We start from the raw sequence: 23,574 nt of genomic DNA on the forward strand, positions 1-23,574 counted from the left end.
GGAAAACTGTAGCCGATGATCACCTAGGAAACAAGGATGAGAGAACTGTTTAATTCCTCCACGTGAATTAAGCCCAAGTGACCTCAAACAACGTGCATACACACACACGTGCGTGCACAGACACACACACAAAACAACAAATAACAAGCCTTAATTTAATGTACCGCCTTGCCTGTTTTAAAATCAGTTCTAAATGAGAGTGTCAAGATCTGAGGCGATCTTCACACGTGCCAAGTGTTTAGGGTAATAATGAAAAAGGAATGAAAAGTGGGGAGTGGACCAAGCTAGGAGAAATGGCGTATTTTACTGGCAGTGTAGCATGAAGTGGCGCTTGCAGCAAAAAGTGGGAAATAGCATGTTTCCTCTTTTAGAAACAATGGAACAAGCCGAATCATGAGGCTGGGGGAAGAGTATATTTCTGAGGCAATCTTAGATTTACTTCCTGATATTCGAGGAAAAGAGATTTGTTTATTTTTTTTAAGCAAGGCTGAATTAGCACTTTGCAAACTGAATACCTGCTCCAGTATCAAGTTGATCCTGTCCACCTCACAGTCGATGAGGAAGCGTTTCTCCTGCCGGCGGTCCATCTCCTCGATGATGCGCCTGTACTCTGTGGGGTCCACAATGTTCCCCACCGAGCGAGCTGTCACCTGCCAGTTATTGGCTACAGCAGACTCCATGATGGCTTGGAGGATTGCAAACCCTGGGGGAACAGAGGGGAGAGAGCTCCATCACACAACTGTCTTTTTGGATTTCAGAGCACACAAGAAGGAAAACGTGCTCAGAATCCCAAACTCCCTGTGCGCTGAAAAAAACAAAAACAAGGATATTGTGGCTTCCAGCAATGGTTTGTAACCATTTATTGTCATACAGAATGTAAACTATTAATTGATAATGCATTGTCAACATGTTTAAACAGTACCAATCATCTTGTAGGCACCGCTTGCAGGGAGGAAAATAAACGTGAGAGAAAATAGCATGAAGTAAGTAAACAAAGAGGCGCGCTTCAGAGTAAAAACTGAGCTGTACTGGGGCGGCAGTCAAACAGTCTCCTGATACTGAAATATGAACAGCTGCTCGAGTGGATGGCTAGAAGAAGATCTAGGGGAGAGGGGGGGGGGGGGGGTTGTTTGATTTGCCTTTTTTTACCAGTCTAAATTCTGACAAACGCTCAACACATTTCGCGTAAAGGTAGTGAGAAAAGCTAAAATTTGAGCCGAAATTAGAGATGCTTGGGAGCTCTTTCTTTACATATGAATTAAACAGACATGCTCCTGTAATTAGGCCTTTCCGGAACGTGCAGGTACAAGATTAATGAGTCTCTTCAGAATTAATATCAGGAACGGCTGCCAAATGTTTAAAAGGATCGTAAAAGAAATATTTGACAGACAAAGCAGATTCAAGAGGCTCCACAAAGAATCCCCACAACCGATTAGCTTAAAGCTGCAGCTCTTATAACAAAGATAGATGCATTATAGAGCATAATTAACCATTAACTGGGAAATGACTGAGCTGTCCCACGCTGCCTTAGCAGTTTGTCATGGGAGGTCATCATTGCTATCTCTTCCCTGGTAGACTGAGGAGTTTAAAGTTGCAGAAAGGACAAACGATATGGAAGAGAAATGTCTGTGTTTCTGCGTATTATAATTCACCCATGAAAGTTGCAATGCAACAGTTTTATATTTTATATTTCTTTAAAAAAAAATCAGGGGTCGCAACAATAAGATATGAAACATGTACCTTAGCAGATGCAGTGAAATAGACTTCCCAAAGGATCCAGAAAGCACAATTGGCAGAGCTTACTGCACCCCGGGATGAATCAGTAGCTGAGGCACATGAAAGAAAGACGCTGAGCTAAGAGTAAGTTGGCTGAGCGGTGACACATTAAAAGCATAGACTGTATATAAAAGAAAGCCACATTGTTATAATGGTGTGTGGTGGTTTACTAAGGAGATTAAGGACTGGTGGTCAGCAGTCATGACAGGGTGCAAAGGGAGTTTCTAAATCAGCTGAAAAAAACATCAGTGAGTGAGTGACATGGAAATAGAGCATACAGCTGTGTGTTAGCTTCAGAAACACCATGTTTTAGCCAGTTTTTGTGAGTAGAGGGTACAAATCTTAAACCTGAAACACTGTAGTGAAACAGTACACCTTGTTTATAAGATCCCTACTACTAAGCTATGGTGTGGTATTAGTAAATCTGGATTAATAATTGAGGAGATTGAAAGAAAGTATAGGTAATACAAGCTTATTTTGGTTACAGTGGTGCAAGATCTTTTTAAACAGGCTTGTTTGGATGATTGAGGCGAGGTTAAATAAAGTGAGTCATTGCTGCATGCTGCCTTTTTGAACGGATCAATTTGTTGCCAAGCAATCTGAGAGCCCATCAACACATTTGCAGGACGGTTGCAGCAGCTGATTTTTCAGAGCTTCCAGTGCAGCCGAGTCCAGGCCAAAACTTCCTGTTTCATCTGCCATTCATCAGTCACTGTTTACAAAATACAGATACATATTTAAACGAGAAGCACTCCAACAGCGCAAACCTCCGCCAGGGCAGCTCACTCTTTGGGCAGTATTTACTTTTAAGATAATACTACTGGATCTATTCATTTTGTTTTTCTATGTTCTTTTAAGTGTATTTAAAATCTACTCAATCTATTGACCTTAAAAGAAAGATCAGAGGACAAATTTTAAATAATATTTTAAATCTTTATAGCGATATGCTGACATGTTTTTTTTTTGTCAATTTTTGACCATTAAAGTTGATCTTGAAGACCTTATGGGCGAATGTAAGCATATTTTAGCTGTTAACGTGACCCGTGATCTACACTCTAATAATATAATTATTCAAAAATGATCAGGTGATGGTTTTAAAACTGCATTTCCACAAATAATGCCCCTGTTTTGCTCTTCACATGAGCTGTTTCCCCGCATGTAACCTAAGCCTGCTCAAGCATGACTTGTCAACACATGAACTCCAAACGCAAACCAGGAAGCTTCCTGTAACAAAATCTTGGCCCTTGCCTACACACTAGCTATCCAGTGACGGTTCATCTCTGTAACAGCAGAACACAAACTGGCTTTGTTTAGATATTTATATAATTCAAAGTTGAAATATTCTTTCTAAATCACTCAAGAATCTCACTCAGTATATTTAAAATATTTTATACATCTTTTGCTGTAGGTAGGAAGACAGGTGACCTTTGAAAAGCCCAAGCTGAAAGATTATGAATAAAGTAAAGATTTGCATCTCTTCATTCTTTAAAGAACAGTACACAGGACACGTCAAAAATGCATTATGGCAGAAGCTTATTACATACTGTACTGAGTCACAACTAATGGGCAGGGAAAAAAGTGCTGTTTAAGTCAGAGCAGGAACACTTCAGCTGACTGGACTAAATGCATCACATGCTGTTGCCCTTTTCTTTCACAGAAGGGATGAAACAGTTGATTCTAGGAAATGATAGATATTATTACGGGTGCTGAATAAGCTGGTGTGAAATGTGTTTATGTAAATACAAGTGAGTTTCACAGCTTCTCTGCAGGAAGCAGGAATTACAAAAGCTAAATGAAAACTGGTTTTACTCTGTATCCACATCAAGGGACACGCAGCCTAAAAACCACAGTGCATTCAACATCAGGGATACTCGAACTGTTATATCACCTGTGTGCGTGTTTAAACATGTCAGCGCTCTTTAACACTTTAGGTAATTTGTGGTTGGGCTACATGTTCATTTGTAGAGCTACAGGGATCGTAAGATAGTTTACCATGGAGGTTCTTTGAATATTAAACATGGACTTTTAATATTAAAGATTCTTGAATAATTCACTTGTTTTTGCCATTACACCTGAATTTTAAAGCCAGCACCATGGAGAAATATCATTTGCTTGAAGCTACTTAAATTTGACCTTCACAGCCCAGAAAGATGAATGTGTGACGTTGGTACTAGAAGTCTGTTTTCACATTTATTGTTTATCCAGTGAAGCAAAGTTTCTCAGTCCACCCCCTAATCTGAGTTTAAAAGATTAAGATGCAAATATGACTCTTTAAAGTCAAACTATAGTTTCCAAATTAGTCTGTGAGGTGATTATGATCCAAGAAGAAGAAAAAACGTTTTTCTGCACACTGCAATCTCAACAGGATGTCTCTTTGAAAACTGCAAAAACTCCAGATGCAGACAAATCCCAGCTACTCTATGCAGACACTGTAGGGGTTGGTAAAAACTTGTTTTCTTGTACAGCAGCTCAAATTAACAAATGACAGGGAGTCCCACCATAGTTCTTCTTTTCAGGAGTAACAGCTGAGCCGTTCTCACTGCCAAAATGCTTTTGAGTTTCACTGAAATGTACAAGCTTTTCAAATACCTTCCTCTTTGATAATGATGACCTTTTTTCATGATTTCAAATATACAGTATATTATGTTTCCACAGCTGAAGAAATATACCAGTGTATTGTTTTTTAAGCACTAAAAGGCATCAAAGTTAGTTTACTTAGCATCTGAGACAATAGGCAATATTCTGGGGCTTACTGTGGAACCAGATGCGTGCTGGTCACTGTTTATGATGACAGTGATGTTCTCCATGTGGGCCGTTTGTCAATCAGAACTGCTCAAACACAACATGTCAGTAGTAAGGAGACCACGAGTGGCAGTCATTTTCATTTGCATATAGATTTTATATTTCCATGCAGCGATCTGTCTTTTTTTTTTTTTTTTTTTTTTTTTTTTGCCTGTCCCGTTTGGCTCTTTTGCCATCAGAATTGTTGTCTAAAGGCAAAGAAAAATGCCCAACGGATTTACTTTACCAAATTGACCATCCCAGCCTTGCCGTAATGGTCCATTTGATTCACCTTTTATTGTTTATTTTATTTTCACTTGCTGAATACGGGACAGACTTGACTGGGGGAAAGAAGGGGAGAAAGAAAGAGGGAAAGAGAAACAGCTGAGAAGAGGGACGGGGGAGAAGGGCAAAAAACAAAAACCAACAGAATGAGCAGAAAAAAAAAAAGAAATAAAAAATGCATATATCGATCACCTGGATCACCTGCTGAGAAAGAAAAAAGAAAACAAGCAGAAGAGAACAAGAGTAATAGAATAAACAGCATCACAATGATATATGGGAATATGACAGTAAATACTAAATATTAAACATTATTGTGCAGCACATAAGATCAACAGAACACAGTGTGCTTTGAGGTAGGAGCCAAAAAGGGTGTAGTTTGTGGGTGTGATCACCCATGTGTACACCTGTGAGCATGGATGCGCTTGTTTTTTTTAAAAAGGTTCCTTCATGTAATGATCTGCTAGAGGGTGTGGGGGGGCCACAGCCCCGTCCTCCAGGGCATGAAGCAGGTATGGAGGAGATCAAAACTCCAGACATCCAGAGGCCCCCAGAACACAAGAGACCAAGGAAGACCAACAGAGGGGCAGCCGCGCCACTGTCCCAGAAAGAGCTGAGGAGAGTCCCAGATGAGGGCTCACCCAGCAGCCGCGGAGCAGAAGCCAGGGGGAGTTGCAGTGACGCGCCCGTGAGCTCCGCCGGCAGCCAGCCGCGCCTGAGTGACCGAGCCCCAGGCCGAGAGGCCGGGGGCACCCCACCTCCGAAGTGGCCCGAGCGAGCCCCAGGCTCCAGGCCCCGATGAGCGGCCGCCAAGGAGTGAGCCGGTGTGTACCCGGACGCCCATCCCCGGACACAAAGAACCACCAACGCACCGATGTCTGAGGGAGTCCGCCACTGGCAGGGGAAGTGGTGGTAGGGGGAGATAGGCCTCCAAACCTTGGAGGGCCTGAGATGTCCCCAGAGAGGTGGCGCCTGACACCCAACCTGACATATAGACACAGAAATACAGGCACACACATACAAACATCCATTCCCACCCTCATGCTCTCATATGCACTTACTCCACACTCAACCAACGTGGAGACAGACATAAAGAGACGTTGTACACACGATCACACTCCCCAAGCGTACTCTACAAACCGGGTCTAGGTGCCCTTGCCCCTGGAGGGGGGAACTGCACCCAGACCCAGGTGGTGTTACCCTTTTCCCTACGGTGGGGGGAGGCAGACCGCCCCGACTCTGCAGCAGCAGGAAGGCCCCACACCCCAGACCGCAGTCGGACGGCCAACTCCTCCTCCTAGCCCCCCCGCTCCAGCAGGTCGCAGAGAATGGGGGTGAGAGAAGACTCCAAACCTCCCTCCACCCGCTCATTGTAGTGTTGATGCATGTGCGTTCTAAGGTGCAATTAAAACCCAGGAGGGCATGGAGCTACCTGCCAGAGAGCAGCAGGTAAGCGCATGGTCCCTCCTGCTAGCCCTCAATGTCTACGTGTATTTAAAATTGAGAGGTGGGCAACGATGCCAGGGGTGGGGTGTACACCCTGATGGTACTTTGGACTCCGTGTATCGTGCCCACCCCCAAGATCCTATATGTATATGTAATGAGAGTGTGAGTAATGTGAATGTCTAAGTTGTGGGATAAAATTGAGGCAGAGGCAGCCAGAAGGCGACAGAGGGGGGGGGTAGCCTCCTCTGCACCCTGGTGACATACCCCCACTCCAAGGTCCTGCATGTGTGGGTGGTTGTGGTGGAGCGGGAAGAGGGAGGCAGCTGGAGATGGGGAGGGAAGGAAGGGAGGGGCAAGTGACCCTTCCCTGGGGCCAGCTCCCCTGCTGACCCCAGTAGGCACCCCCATACTCCGCGACCCACCAGGGAAAGGGGGCCCAGGCCCATCCAGACCGGGGCCCAGCGCAGCAGCGCCTCCCGGCCCCACAGAGCCCGGGACAGTCCTCCCAACCCCACCACAGAGAAAACTGCACCCACCCCACCATCCACTCATCTTCCAGACTACATAAGACAATAAACACCCAGGCTGAGATCTTCCTCCACCTCTCCTGTATCTCCCCCTCCTGCAGAGGGAGCTCCTGAAGAGAGGAAAGCTCCTGCAAGATGTGACAATCTCCCCCACCAGTTGAAGAGCCCCCCAGGTGGCTCGATGCACCGGCGGCACCCCGCTCCAGGGCTGGGCCCCCATGCACCCACCCGCCCACAACCCCGGCAACACACCAACCAGGACCCAAGCCCCCGAGGCCCGGTCCGGGTCCCAGCCCAGAGACGGAGCGCCCCCAGAACCTCACGCCCATCCCGGACCCACCCAGGGGCAGCCAGGCTACCAGGTCAGTAACCCACGTCCGTCAGCACAGACCCTCCCCTAGCCCCGCTGCACGCAGCCGCGAGGAAACAGTCACCTGAGAGCCAACAGAGCCCCTAACCGGACATGACCGCTACCCCGGGTTGAGCCCCCCAAGGAAGATGCCTCCGGGGAACCCCCCGACGCCCTAAGCCTGTCCCTACCCCCACACCAATCACAACAGTGAAGGCGGGACCAGACTATGACCCCCCACCCCCACTAGGTGATGGAGCTGATCAAAGGAGCCCAGAGCAATTGATCTGATGTGGTGGCAGAGGCTGTATCAAGACTAATGTAATCTAATAGATAATTTCTATATTGGTTAGAATTAAGATTATTTTTATTTTTCCAGTTCATGAGGACTGTTTTCTTGGCTATGCATAGGGCAGTGAAAACCATATGGGCGATATTCTTTTCTGAAGTGACATTATCTAAGCTGCCCAACAAACACACTAAGGGGGAAGTTGGAATGTTACATTTCAGACACTTCGATAAGTCTTCACATATCTCGCGCCAAAACTTCTGAACTGGTGGACAGAACCAAAGAGCGTGGATATAATTGTCCGGTGAATTGGTTTGGCAGTGTGAGCAGTTGTTGGTAGACGTAAAGCCCATCTTGAACATCCGATGACCTGTATAGTGCACTCTATGTAGTATTTTGTATTGAATTAATTGAAGACTGGGATTTCTAATTAGATTAAAGGTTTTTAAGCAAATCTGAGACCAGAAGTTTAGGTCTAAGTTAACTGATAAATCCGCTTCCCATTTTGCAATAGGAAGTGATATTGATTCATCTTTTTTAGAAAGCATTCTGTATATTTTGGATAGTAATTTGGGGGTTTTAAGAGTAAGAAATTGAACCACACTTGGTGGTGTTTGTAGTTCAACTTGACCCGGTTTAAATTTCTTTTTTACTATGGATTTAATTTGTTGATATTCTAAAAATCTTTTCTTGTTGATCCCATATTGTGTAACTAGTCTGTCAAATGAAATAAATTCTGTTCCTTCTAGTATATGTTCTAAATATTTGATTCCTTTACCACTCCAATCTGAAAAGTTTATCATATTATTGTTTTGTAATATGTCAGGGTTGTTCCAGATAGGTGTACGTTTGCATGGGATTAATGAAGACGCTGTCAATTTTAGAAACTCCCACCATGCTGTCAGAGAAGCACTGATGTTGATGCTTTTAAAGCATTCATGTCGTTGGATGTTTGAGCTGATAAATGGTAGGTCTGAGATCTCTAGATTATTGCAGAGTGCTTGTTCTACATCTAGCCAAGGTTCATCTAAGAGGGTATGTTTTAGCCATCCTGAGATAAACCGAAGCCTGTTGGCTAAGAAGTAGTGCTGAAAGTTAGGCAGTTCTAGTCCTCCTTTATCCTTGGTCTTTTGTAGTGTTTTTAAGCTTATACGTGGGGGTTTATTTTTCCAAAGGAATTTGGACATACATGAATCTAGAGATCTGAACCAATCTTACATAAAAGATTGGTCCAATGCAGCGATCTGTCTACAGAGATTCATGCCTGTGTACAAAGTACAAAGGAAATGTGAGCGATGAACGAAGAGTAACTGTAAATAATAATGCAGCAATTAACATGCCATTAAATCTTCAAACTCATAAACGTACAAGAATATTTTCTTACTAAAGAGAGGTAGAGAGGTTTCAAAAGGTTTGTAAAGTGGAGAATTGAATTTTTGGGTCCACTAACACCATTTATAGATTTATCTTTAGCAAATAATCCAGAATACAGATTTGACACCGCCTTTCTAAGGCAGCACTCACTTGTAATGTATAATTTAATCAGAAGTATTGTTGCTTGCATTTCCAACAACAATAACTAGTGGTCCTTATCTGGATCTACCACAGGTTCTTCAGCTTTCTGTTGGGAACACGTAAACTCATGTTCCCAACAGGCCTCCGAAATATTCAGAGCACAGCGACTGGGCTGACACGTTCGCCCTCGCCCTCCCTTCCCCTGCTGGTGACCTTCACAGTGAAGTGCACAGCAGACAGCACTCAGACCAGGTATGGCCTTTAAAGACAAGTGGCTCTCGCTGGGTGCCATCACGTTAGCCACTCTGGCTTCTAAAGAGGCCACCGCGACTTGTGCTCACATGTCTGACGCCGGGCGAGGTTAAGGAATTCGAAAGAGGCATCGTGTCTTGATGCATTGTAAAGACTCTGATGACTGATAAGAGACTGCTGAGCTGACCTCAGTCTGAGCCCAACACTGCTACTGCCTTTATCTGGATTTTTTTTTTATCAGCTCACATATATATCAAAACTAAAATCTAGCACATTATATCACCGCTGGCAGAAGGGAAATGAAAAGGCAGAAGCTGAGTGTCAGCTCTCCTCCCACAGCACTGAACGCCATAAGCTGGGATATGCATGACATTTTGAAACGTGTTAGTAGCTGCTCAAGAAAAAGGATTTGGGGGGATTTACAAACGATTCCCTTGAGAGTTTCATTTTCTCACACTAAAACTAAGCTGGATAGTTGGGGTTTAAACATTTTATGAGCTGCTTGATGTTTAAGCTATTGAGTATACTTAACAATTAAAGATATGTATAAATAAAGAGGAAGTCCCGAACCGAAGGAATTCAATGATGTGACATTCGGTGCACTCTAGCTTTAAAAACCACAGTGCAAAAAGGAAATCTGAGCAACAAAGGACACCTAAGTCTCTTGGTGAGTATTAACACTGGTGTGATTTATCAGGCGGCGCACAAATGACAGAGTTTTGGTTGACTTTGTAAACAGATGGTACATTTTAAAACAGTCAGCAGGAAGGACGACCATCAAGGGCATTTTACAGAGTCAATTATTCAGCCCTGACCTGAAGAATAATACATATTCAACATCGGGAGCATACTGCCACAAGCCTATTTATAGAGCAAAAAAAATCCTTCTTCCACAAAAACACCAAAACAGCCTTAGTTAGTTAAATATCTCTCCTGTGGCCCCATTGGTGTTATCCTGCTAGAAGCAGCCATCAGAAGATGAGTGCACCGTGGTCATAAAAGAAAGGACATGGTCTCAGGGAGGCTGTGGTGATTAAATGATGCTCTATGCTCTATGCCAAAAAACCACAGATACAAGGCAGGATGGAGCCATTCTTCCATGTTGTTTAGACTAAATTCTGACCCGACCATCTCAATGTTGCAGAAGATATAGAGACACAGAAAAAACGACAATGTTTTTCCAATTTTCTATGTCTGAACTATACCATTAGCTTTATCTTTTTAACTGAGAGGAGTGGCACTTGGTGGTGTGGTCCTCAGCTCCTATAGCCCATCTGCTTCAAGGTTCAATGTGGTGCATTCAGAGATGCTCAGTGGATATTTTCCCTTTTTCAGACAATAGAGATGGTTGTGTGGGAGAATCCCTGTAGATCAGCAGTTTCAGAAATACTAAATCATGCAGTGTTTAAAGACCCTTAAATCACCTTGCTCAGTCTGAATTTTAGCAGGCTGTCTTTACCGTGCATACATGGATAAATGCCCTGAGTTATCAGGTTGATGTAAACAAGACTCCAAAAAATGCAATTAGACAGTCACTGTGATTATTGTTAGTGTCATTCTTTTGTACAATCATTGCCAATTAATGTTACTTTAAACTCACATGGGTTACTAGTAGGAAGCCCACAGAGAATTATTGCACAGCTTTGTGTAGTAGCTAGCACTTAGCTGTTTAAGAGGATAAACCTTTCATCAGCTCCCAGCTGAAATCAGCTTTAACAAACGTCAGACGACAAAGGTTCTCCTGAAGAGATGATGCGAGCCCGACCTGCTACATGTTGACATTAGTACCAGTTTATAAACAGCACGTAACTTAGGCAGAGCAGCAAAACAATGATCCAATAACATGAAACGTGAGCTGTCGATGTGCAAAGCAGCGCCGCTATATGCTGTCAGGCCACCATGCCATGAGTACAGTACGGATATTTATGCTCAAGTCTACAAACACAAAAAATTTAGACATTTCACTTTGAGGTTTGTTGACAAATGTAGTGAAAGAAATGCTTGAAGGTGAGGGGAGCTGTTTAAGCAGGCAGCACAAAGTAAAGTTGGCCTGTATGTGAGTTAAACCTGAATATATGAGCTTAATAGCAAACACAGCACCATCGGGATGTAGCCCTGAAAAAAACAAAGCAGGATAGTCAAGTACAATCACTGGTTCACTTTAAATCTCTCTGTAGTTAAGAGAAGTATTTTTCTAGATTAGGACATTTACCAAATATGTTACTTCCTCTGTGAGACACAGCCGCTAAAACGAGCCTGACTGAGGCTCTGCTGACACCTGGCCATGTATTCTTCTTGTCTGTCTCGGGCAGCGGCTCATATGATGGCTGAGCGTGGTGTGCAGTCTCAACTGTGACTCAGTCGTCCCTCCCCCTCCCCGAGGAAGGTGACCTCTTTAAAATTCTCTTGCAGTCATCCGAACCGCGCCGTTGTCACGGGAGGCCCAAAGCTGAGCGCGACACCGAGGGGGAACTCAGACAAAGCCACTGAACCCACTTCTGAGAAATCTCTAAAAATCTCAAAGCTTATATGTGGCTCTACAAAGAAGACTGCTTTCAGTGGGCAGTGCTCACAGAGCCAGTGAAATAAAAAGGATTAAAGCTGCCAAATGACAGTAAAAGGACACTTTTGAGCACAATTAGCCTAACAACGCCTACTCCAACTGCAGTCCAACATAGATAACAGCTCCCTCTTCCAAATTAGCTGAACTGCAAAGAGCCCTGCACCCCCACACCGCCCACTCCTGCCAAATCCCTGATCAGACCTAATCAAACAGATTATTTCTTATCTAATGACAGCTGCAAAGTTGCTAACAGAACGTCGAGCATTTCTCCTGTTTGCTTTCATCTTTTATGTAAGTTGAATTCACACGTCATTGAATAATTCACAAATTTTTGTTGCGCTTGAAGATGATTCAGGTTCTAAAGCACTAAAAATGTAATATAAAAGACAGCCGGAGTGAGAAAACTAACACAAACACAAAGTGCAGATATTTAAACCACACACAAAGAAATGGATGGCCCATTAGCGAGAGCTGCACTAACAGCCTTGTCTTTTTCTCTCTTAGGCAAAATAAAAATGGCGTTTTCTCTTGGGCAAACATGGAAACGCACATCACATCAATCTCTTTCATAATGCAAAAAGACTACTGTTGTAATGGCCTTGCGTTATCCTGAAAGCAAGTGTCCCTGAAATAGACGAAAGGCATTTGAGCGACACAGAGACAAGAATCGAGGAATAAGCAGAGCAGCTGCCTGATAAAGCAGAGGGGCTCTCTATTAGTCACCTGGTTTCTTATTTGTCCGTGTAAGGTGGTAAGGTTAGAGCAGATTACATATGACAAATTGGATGTGACAGAAAAAGATGGGAGGAAGCTCCAAATTCGATGAAGTCAAAAGCGTTCGGTGCATCTGACAGCATTTCTGACAGCGCTTGTCCCTCTGACACGGGAGAAACACAAAGGCTTTGCTGACTCCTCTGTTCCTTCTCTCACAGCTCCATACACTTTTATTTCTTTCCCACTCATTTGAAGACGAGGCTATTCCTTCATCTGTGAGCAGCTGAGATAACAATGTTGAATTGCGGAGGGAAGAAAAATCTGTATTTTTGCCCAAATATGCTTCTGAGCTGCTCACCCTGTTTCCTCCCTGAGCCGGCAGGAGTGAACAGACAACGAAAGCAGGATAAGTGGAATCACACCTGGTCTTTAAGGTACTGATTTCTCTCTGATTCAAGAGGCAGAGAAGTAGAAGTAAGCACTGATTATGTATTGCCATCAGTAACAGATATGATAAATATGACTGATCGAGCTTCAGGTTGCATACTAACAAAATTTCAAGGGTTTATAAAACAAACGTGTGAGAGCAGTGTTAGCAAAGGCAGTTTTGTTACATGTATGGTGTTTGTTTGTTTGTGCTAGACTTTTATTTCCTGACAAATTTCACTGTTGTTCACAGCACCCTGTTATGCAAGTGCACACTGTGACATCACAAAGCAGTAGACCGCTGTTAGAAGCATGTTCATCACGGGTTACTGAACCCCAACCTTATCTATTTGTGTTATTACCCCTCAAAAAAACAGTCTTTGTCACAACAAAATGCGCAACCCTGTGACAAAATAACAGTACAAACACAATGTTTGAGTTTTGGGGGGAATATCCCACAGCTAATTAGGTTAAGCGGCAACAAATTAGTAACATGACTGGATACTAGTCAGTCATATTATGAGATTTCATAATATGATAATATCATTACAACATTCAGAGAACTCCAAGAAACATCTATATGGTTGGGGCAAAGTCAGAAAACACTGTACTGAATGTCACAATTCTGTAGTGGAAGTCATTATTTAGCTTCAGAAACTCAAGTCAGCATCAACAAAAGCAAGTTAGAACTCATAAACAAGCGTAAACAGCATCTAGAAACATCGGCGCCTTCTCTGGGTGCTCACCTAAGATCGATGGGAACATGGTCCTGTGATCTGTTGTGAAATGAACATAACAGAACACGTTTATAAGGTGGTACAGGTCCATAAATGGTACAAACAGGCCATTTTAGGCCTTTCAACGGTGGTAGCTAAGAAAAACGATGACATCATAAATCTGATGTAGGTATTAGATAGGTAAGAACCTTCAGGGGCATATGATACTTTATGTATTATAAGATTTCCCACATACTATATACAACAAATAGAGCCGTTATTAATTCATGTTTTTCTTAATATAACGAGAACATCTGCTGAAAAATCGAGTTTATTTGTCCGGCTTGTGTAAAGGCATCTGTAGACAGCTGATATTCTAATTTGCTCGCATGTTTATTGCTGAAACAGTATGAAATATAAAGAGATGGACAACAGAAGAATGGATGAAGCTAACATGACACAGTACAACTTTTATTACAGAGGGGATGAGGAGCTGTCCAAGGTCTTGCATCAGCAGGACCTTGGACAGCTCCTGCATTAACATCACAAAGTACAGAACTCTTTCTTCTTACACTAGAAAATTCACTGCTTTCACTACCTGCAAGTACCTGAAATATATATCTATGGATGTAAAACTAAAACCCTTTCCTAACGTCTCTTACAAGTATCCATCCTTGCCACTTTAGCAGTTTGTAGCCGCTAGACTGATACAGTCACGGGCGGCTTTGTCAACACATCCTGGCAGACGTGGCAGAGTGGTTTGTCAGTGATGCTCACAGAGAGTGATTTGTAATGAGCAGTGCAACTCCATTTTTCGAGCAAGGAACAAAGATTTAAAGTGACGCAACGGCTTCTAGTTACGTAATGACTTTCTCAGGGTTACTGTAGCTACAGTAGTTAGCTACAGTCTGAATACTGCAAGTCTGTCAGGCCGTCTGTTCAAAAGCGATCTCTTTATATTTGAAAGCAACAATGTCCACTGCATAACGCAGCGTCTAAAACCCCAAACTCACCTGTGGTGAGAAATGAAAGCAACACATTTATACATTTTCCTCCTAAACAGGCGAACTCCCCAAAATGTTTAATACACCGAATTAATAATTCACGTACTTCAGTTTTTGTGGGTATAAAAGAGTCGACGCTGCAGTACTGAGCAGAAAGTCTGCAGCTTACATTTCCATCGGTGTTGTTTTCAAGCTGCGCTGCCTCTGCATGCGTGGATGTGCAAGGATCAATTGGTGCCATTTTGGGCGTCTGGCAGAGCGGATTGAGTGCTTGAAAACAGAGGAGGTTCGGTTCAGGCAGAAACACTCAGACACAGCCAACGCCTCAGCTGTGTCTTCCCAGTGAATGCACAACGCCCTTTGAGGTTTTCACCAATGAGGTCACCGCCAAGTACACACACACATACATGCACCACGCATGTAGCATCCAAACTGCCTTTCCAGATAAATACCAGCCTTAGCTGTAAATCTAAAGGAAATTGAGTCCACGCAATCTAAAGCTTTTTCGACACTCACTCTGCAAAGCCACATTTATGAGCAAGCTGCAAAAGAAAAGGAAAAAAGCGCTGTTCAAGTTTAAACAATCCGTTATATTAATGTTATAAATTGCTATTATGATTTCAGAGATCCTATCTGACAGAGGAGATTCTTACAGTGTTAGCCTTTTTTTATCTGCATGTCTTTGTTTTTCAGCGCCCTCTAAAACAAACAGCCTCACAGAAGAGCACGATATTCTGCCACACGTGTGCCTCACTTTCACATTCACTACGAGGCCTAATAGAGTCCTTGAACGGGGGAGGAAAGAAGCTCTCTTGAAGTAGAAAAGCTTGACTGATGAATCTCTGCTTCAGTCCCAATATTATTGTCTGGCAGCAAAACAGTGGTTACTCACAGATGCGGGAGGGGGGTCTACACCTATTGATATGTGTCCATCTCAAAGTGAAGCTGCAGTAAGGTGTTCACAGAGTGGAACAGCTGCGTGGCGCCGTCCTCTCCCGCTCTCCCATTCTTTGTTAATGAGCCTGTGTGCCGGGCTGCTGAGTGAAGCTCTTTAGCAGTGCGCAATTAATCAGATGTTTCCTTGCAGAGAAGAAACCAAGCAGACATTCAGCAGCAGGGCAGTGTGATTACACATCGAAGGCAAATTGTCCCCGCCATCTACATTTGTCACAGCGGCAGGAGGAGAGAGCCGCGGTTAATGTTGTTAGATGCTACTTCTTCATTTTGATGGCCGCATAAGGAAATTAAGATCCAGTTTGCATTATGTAGAGTTCATGAATCAAGAGAATGATAGTCAACAATGAGCATTAGATTGCACAGTCAGATCTCATACAGGTCCCTTTACTGAAGCACTGTACTTAATTACAGTTCTGAGGTACCTTATTTGGTTACGTCTGTTTCAGGATCAGTGATTCCAAAACAATATCACAGGCTGCGGAATACATAAAAATGGAAATACAGTAGATCAGCTACACCCTGTATCTAACTGAAATGGATTAAGTGCCTTCGCGGATGTGCAATTTATCCATTCCATGTGCACTAATGCACCCCTTTACCGTCACAGAGCCTGGCTTCAGGACTGGCACTAATAGCTGGACAGTGTGATTTCTCTATTACCTCGTGTGCTCATGAGTTCCAAAAAGAATTTCAAATTTTGGTTGGTCAAAAAAAAAGTTTTCTACTTTGCTTCGGTCGATTTTAAATGACCTCAGGCCCAGAGAGAGTGGAAGCCTTTCTAATTGTTGCTTATGGATTTTTGTTTTTCCAATGAGAAGAAGACTCTTCCATTTTTCGATGCAGTGAAGAACTGTGTTTACCGATTCTTGAAAGTGATTTTCAGTACAGTCACCAATACAGAGTCTGTTTTTAATGCAGGCTTTCCTAATTTCTGGCCTTCTCCCTTGCATATAAAGAGTCTCTGAATAATTTAATGGCTTTGCGTATCCTATTTTTATACATTGTGCAGTCGGATATAAAGTAAAGTTATTTTTAAGTTATTAAACTATTTATCAGTGCAGCCTTTTACAGATTGAGAACCCATCGCCATCTTTATTTCTGAAAGCCTTTCTGTGATGCATTATGGCCTTTGGATATGTTTTTATGTATTTGTATTGTTTATGTGGTTTTTAAATATTTTTTATATCTTATATTTAACAATCAAAGTTGAACTGTATCTCTGCTGACATTATCTAATGTCTTCTTAGAGCTAAACAGTTGGGACCATTACAAAAACTGCTGCTTAAGGCATTTAGACAGCAAAACAAAGATTCCTCTGACTTAAAATCAGCTATTAGAAACACATTTTATAGCTGATATTTTCGTAGTAATAAATTTTTGGCTGATCAGCACATTATACAAATTTTGTAAAGTGTAATAACTTTGACAAACACCACCCAGCAACTCTTTTTAACTGGCATGAACGATATATTGCGCTTTATGATGAATATGCAATTTATTGTAAATAAGCCAAACATGAGAAAACCTGGTGAGGAGCTTCTCTCTGCGCCCAGTTGGTAACATCCAGATGTTCATCAGTTCAAAAGGTCTTTGCTTGCCAGCAGCCATTAGTCTATTTAATGAGGACAATTCAGAGCCAGTACATCCAGGATAAATAGGTGATGCTGCACTGTAGCAAATAAACTTGTATGTAATGACTCGTGTGCATAAAAGTGTGTAGTCTGTTTTCCGCTTTGTTGTGCTCCTCCTGGTGCTGCGAGGCTTGCTGCACTTCTCCTTTTGTATCAGTTCAGTTTATGAAGAAATCACTTCATCGAAGGAGACGTGGGTTGCATGAAACAGTAAGAGATGCCAGTAAAAAAAATAAATAAATAAAGAGAGACTCCACTCGTGGTTTAGACTTATTGTGCATATGTCAGTTAAACTAGTTTAGATCAGCACAGCACTGCTGTCACAGGAAGGCATCTCCAACATGAAAGTGAAGCCGAACCTATTTGATATTAATAGCTTTCAAAATTTGAAATTTTAATATATTATGAATGGCTATGAATTTTTATTTTCTGTTACATTTAAAATCCCATCATACAGATATAGCTTTGATGAGTAGTTATGCCCTCGGGCTGCAATGATTTAAAAAAAAAACCCAGCAAATCTACTTTTAACAAATGTATGCTCTTTTTGCATTCGATAATCAAGTTGATCAAGAAAGACTAGTTTTGGTATGAAATGCTTAAATTATTATTAAATCTATTAGCTCAATCAAAATGACTTTTTTTTGGGGGGGTAAAAACTCACTTAACTCACCAACAAAGTAAGCATTAGAAGATTAGAAGGAAAAGCTGTAGCAATGGCTAACAACTGCACACTACATATGAAGTCCCAATCCTGACTGCAGGCAAAAGGTGTCTTCATGACTAGAGGCTTGGTCCCATTACTAATCTGAGATTATGCGACCAGGATGGAGGTCAGTTGTTGAAGTATTTTTGCATAGTAGACACACAAAAATAGTACTCATGTCAATTTGTGTTCGAAATAGAGAAAATTGACTGACTAAGAACCAAAAGCAGCACCACCTTGGGTCTGCAGCCAGTTTCACAATAAGTTTTTTTCTTTTAATATAATTGCTACTGATAAATGTTTGTGCATTCTTATTTTAGCCTGTTCAAAGTTGTCCCAACAGGAAACTGGTCATGCAGACGTGAAGAGTGACTCAATTCTCGGCAGGTGAGAAAACCTTGAATTTTCTCTGCACAGCTCATCATTTGAACAATAGCATCAAGCTAAAAATAGCTACAGTTTCCTTGCTAGCACAGAGGCTGCACTGATGGTGTCGAAGCTTTATCAATCTGACATGAAGTTTAATAAAAAAAAAACTTTAGCAACCAAACTATAAGCATAATTCACCAAACATAGAAGAACTCATTATAATAGTACACAAGCAGTTTATGGAGACAGGACTGAACATTACAGTTAGCAGGGTTGTCCTCCAAAGGTCTCCAAAGTTAGCCTAGCCGAGTGGATGAGGTACCCCGTGTTGAGCTAAGTTGGTAATAAAGAGACAGCAAAGACTGTATGACCAAATTAACAAAGGAACACAACAAAATCTAAAATTCGGTCACGTGTATAGAATATAAGTCTAATAATTTTACCCCAAATACACTTCTTTTCAAAAAAATAGCTGGCTTTTTTATTATGAAATGTTTAAACAGTCAGACAAGTATACACAGGGCAGGGCTACACCATTCATTAATATTATTAATATTCACTTACCATAGACAGGAGCAACAATTTTGAGAGGCTAATAGAACATCCCAGCACTGTTTTAATGGCTCCAATTTGTAAGTTGACTTGAGGCTGTTAAGGTGTGCCCCATATAAATCCTGCCAGTTCAAGGACTTTACCCTAGGGTCTGCTACTAGTTTTATCCAAGCCACTCTACAACCACTGCAACAGTCATGAAAAAGTTTCACAAGGACATAAAATTCTATGTGTGCAAGATATGCTTGATCTGTTTTAAGGTGAAACCTACTAACTTCATATACATCATGTTGCTATATTATTTCTGCATGTGGGTCCAGAAGCATAAATGTAATTAATTTGAGGCTGGTGAGTACTACAGTCGCTTTTTAAAGAACCAAAAAGGCAGAAAAACATGATCTCTTAGAAAACAAATAGTTGCCAACATACATCCAACTGTCTTACATTTGTCCATACAACTCTTATATTCACCGTTATTTATGGTGGTTGTCCAATAAGTACAAAAATTCCAGGTGGGGAGAAACTGTGTGAAAAAATGTCTTGTATTTCTTCATAATTATGCTTAAAGTGATTAAATAAAGTGCTTGATCTGAGCTGTGGGGAAAATCTAATTTAAAAGACATTCCCCATTTATAGCTGCCCCTAAGATGCCTTTGCTTTTGCTCTAATAAAAGGCTGTGTCTTGTTAACAGACATAACATATATCACTGTAAAATGCCTCTGCAGCATATTACTGTCATATTGCCCCACAAACCATCCAAAGCTATTCACACAAGCATCTCTTGAGTGCCCCCTGCCAATCCCTCTTAGGGCCCTAAATAGAGGCCCTCTTTTTATAATGAAGATTAAAGTGACATTTGGATGAGTGGTGGCTATATTGCTCCACAGCCTTGATGGGAAGAGCAGGATGGGACCTTGAGCCAAAATAGGATGGCTAACTAGTCTCTCAACAAACACAAGCTGTGCAGCTTGTGGAAATCCATCCTAAACTGTAGTGTTTACACTGTGTGGTGCTGTGGAAATGAGCAAAGTATTACAGATGGTGGCCCATCAGCCTCAGCACAGCAGGTGAAAGAGGCCAACAAAGTCAAGCGGAGCTCTAAAGGCCAAATTGGGATACAGTTCTGAGAAGGTTGATTTTGCCATGGAGAGGTTACAAACTCATTAATCACTTTTTTCTCATCCACAATCGTCGCAGAAGCTGATGATTGGACAACCATCAGCTTCTGCGATCAGATTCATCACCGAGCGGTGGATCAGACACCTGAGCTGGAAATATATAAACGTGAGGCAGGGGGAAGCGAAAAAGGAGTGCACTCCTGTCCTAGAAATTCTCTGTGTCAGTTTAAAAATACTTGGATGCACAGCTCTTGAACAGTTTGGCACATTTAAGAGCAGACACTGAAGCCGGAAAACGGCATCTCTTGCATCTTCTAATTTATTTGCAACGGACGATTTGAAAATACGTTTGACTTGACACTGTGCTCTGTAGCTTTACTGTGACAGCAAGTCTGCGATCAGTTTATGGTCCAGTTTGTACAGACAGATTGTGACTGCATGCTACCTCTCGGGGGACCCAAGTCTGCAAATAGTTGGCCCACATGAGGGGAGCGAGAGGGCATAAAACACATGCAGAAGTTGGAGGGTGTTGTGCTCCGTCTTTAAATAATCCAATTAGAGCTAAATGATAATCAGCGAGTGCCTAGGATTAGAGACTCGGGCGGCTGCAGTCATAGTACTGCAGCAGAATCAGCAGCACCTGTGAATGACTCATTTCTCGGAAGCAAGAAACTATTGAGCGCCTCTGTGAGCAGGATTCAGCCGCACACTGAAGCAATTTGAGATCATTACTGACAAAGATTAAAATGTATCAAACCACTTAGAATGAGGATTGGGGATAAGGGATTTACATATTAAAGACAAATCTTATAGCCTGTATAATAACGTGTTTGCCTGAGCAGGGATGGCGACAACTTAATCCACTTTCTCCTGCAGTGAGACGTTCTACTCCTAAACGTTGCTGAAGCTTGTGGCATTTGCAAAGGTGTACACAAGCATGCTTTCCCGACCATAACCGCTCTCACCTCTGTCAGTGTCGTAAAGGTAGACGAACTTCTCCCACTTGTAATGGTCCAGCAGGCTGAGAACAGCTCCTCGCAAACTGGGCCTCATCTGGATGACAAACTGCACGTCGGCGTCGATGGGAAAGCTGGGAGTAATGAAGGAGGTGTGCAGTGCCCCGCAGAAGGAGGTCAGCGTGTTCATGGACTTCCTATCGTAGAAGCCGAAGATGGCGTAAACTCCTCGGGAGAACTGGGAGCAGACTAGTGCAAAGGACAAAGAACAGGTTCAGGTCATGGACTCAAACAAAGATTTATGCCAAGTTCCTCCTAATTTCAGAAGAGATGTCAATAATCGCTGTGACATACTGAAAGTTAAAGCTGCTGAGTCCCTGTGCAGAAATAAAAAAAAAAATTCAATGTAAGGTTGAGATGAGAGGGAATTCTTTATGCTGTTAATCTTGCAAGTGAAGCAGCGGCTATCTGAATAAATGGGCCTCACGCGGGATGCCTGCTCCCTATGGCAATGCTCTGCTGCCTGGTGCCCTTCACTTATCCTTGCTGTAAATGCAACTGCTTGGGTAATCAACTAGAAATAATGGGGAAGTCAGTGCACTGGCCACAGCTCTTAATGGACAAATATCCTGACACATGAGCATCCAAATGTTCGAGCGCTGGGCTGTGCTGCCGCTGTATAAAAGATTTACAACAAGGCCTATCTGTTGCCATCTGTGGGCCTATGGAAATGAGCCGCGGCCACAAACACTAAACACACTTACAAGGTGTTAAGTATTTCATTTTATTTGTGTATAATAAACTGGTTCAGTGCCACCAAGGAGGATTAAATCAGAGGCATGACAGCCATCCTAATATTAGTAATGACTGAAGGAAATGTTGGTCAGTGCAGCAGACCTGCTCTGATATTTCTGACCCTCTGCTCCACACAGGTCACAACGCTGCTCAGTGAAGCCGCACAGAAACACTAATAAGTATTAAATGAGGCTAGAAATGTTTGGATTTTAGCATTACAGTTACAGAATAGAGTATTATCAATAAAGTGTAAATTTCTCTTATTTCATTTTGAGTTTCTGTACAAAATGAAGGAACAAAGAGGTTATTCTTTAAATAGAAAATCAAGTCACATACATATTGTTCAGTAATTTGCATCAAAAACAAGACATCTAAAGGAAACCGACTGTGCATATTTCCCTGTCAACCCCTGCATTCAGCCTCTGTCTGTCTCTTTAAGGCCTCCCTCCCAGTGAGCACCCTATCTGTTCTTACTGGGCAGCTTGCTCTGCCCCACAGCAGACTTCCACTAGTCAGATTTCACTGTCAAATGCTTAAATACACATGCATATCTTGAGGTCCAGCTCCCATCTAAAATATGCCTGTGGACAAGGCCAACAACCATATATAGCAACAACCTCTGCAACAGAGGTCACGTAAGATGGTTATACGTGGGCACACACAATCTGATTGGTTTAGATGAGGAAGTGTTTAGTGCATGTTTTCAACCAACAAGAAGCATTTGATTTATTGATAGAAACTTTGATTACTTTGATTACACACATGCACGGCACAGGCTCAAGAAATCATAACAAAATATAAATAATAGCAAATCTCATTAGCAAATTGTATAAATAAAAAATAATTTGTGCTTCTTCTGAAATTAAGCATAATTTATTGCAAAGAAACAGCTGGTGGCCTATTCCACTCATCAGGATTCAGGATGCACATTGCATTAATTCATGCATTAAATCATCGTGACTCACGAATCACTGATGGAAAACGGGCGTTTTTATCCTTCAGTAGTGTTTTACTCATGAGAAAGTCCTGTTTACGTTGTCGGGCACACGAGAATGCGCATGCATGACCTTAGACTGTATGCTCTGCTTAATGCACCAAGAAATGCAGCACATGCAGAAGCAAATATAAATGCATATAAAGTCAAAAGCTTCATAAAACAATTTTACACGTGTACTTTTCTACCATTGTTACTTTTATGTGTGAGTGGATTTTGAGGGAATGTTGAAAAACTACATATAGTCTAAACTAGGAGTTAAAGTCTAGAAATGATTGGTCAAATAAAAAAAAGAGTTTTTAAGTTTTAAGTTTTTATGATTGCAGTCAGAGTAAAATAATTTCACAGATCTGTGATTTCATGTGTTATTTGCTGGATGTTTTCACCATTTGCTTCTGTTCGTTTGACTTTTCCATTAAGACAGCCATTCCGTCACCCACACATAGTTGATGATTCGGTTCAGTCATCTCTCCCTCTCTCATTTTATCATCAGATCAGCCTGTGTGCGTCTTGGATGGCCACAGTGCACCTGTTATATAATCAAGGGGCTGCTGCACTCAAACATTTAAGCAAAAAAAAGCCAGAAAAAATGTCAGAAAAGATCGATTCCTTTTAAAATCAGCATGCTTCACCTCAAATTACAGATTCACAGCAACATCCAGCTCGTGTTATTCATGCAAAATAGCACACTGCCATAAATAAACCCCCCTCAGCTCATCGAAAATCATCCGATCCTATTGGCAAAATGACTGCATTATCTTTTGATTGTCAAGGTTAAACGGACAGTCTGTTCTCCCAAAGGACTAATGAAATCATATATTTGGGCTCATGAAGCTGTAAACACCAGCCAACTAC

The 23,574-nt window shown here is 42.1% G+C and overlaps 1 protein-coding gene across 7 annotated transcripts in view; it reads right to left on the bottom strand.

The window, feature by feature from the left end:
• The window catches only part of LOC146565515 (glutamate receptor 3), a 78,680-nt gene that overhangs the window by 40,457 nt on the left and 14,649 nt on the right, over positions 1-23,574 (bottom strand). For all 7 annotated transcript variants that reach the window (XR_014894128.1, XM_085288662.1, XM_085288664.1 and 4 more), the window contains exons 3-4: positions 20,940-21,179; positions 516-703 (exon numbers count right to left, since the gene is read on the bottom strand). Coding sequence is in view for 6 of the 7 variants with exons in the window: in XM_085288662.1 (XP_085144788.1) it covers positions 516-703; positions 20,940-21,179 (428 nt within the window). In the remaining variant the exon portion in view is untranslated. The remainder of the gene's footprint in view (positions 1-515; positions 704-20,939; positions 21,180-23,574) is intronic.

This window comes from Mchenga conophoros, linkage group LG10 (assembly GCF_057382185.1).
Source record: "Mchenga conophoros isolate Kocher_MC1m ecotype Shallow Benthic linkage group LG10, M_conophoros_male_GT1.1, whole genome shotgun sequence".
NCBI lineage: Eukaryota > Metazoa > Chordata > Actinopteri > Cichliformes > Cichlidae > Mchenga > Mchenga conophoros.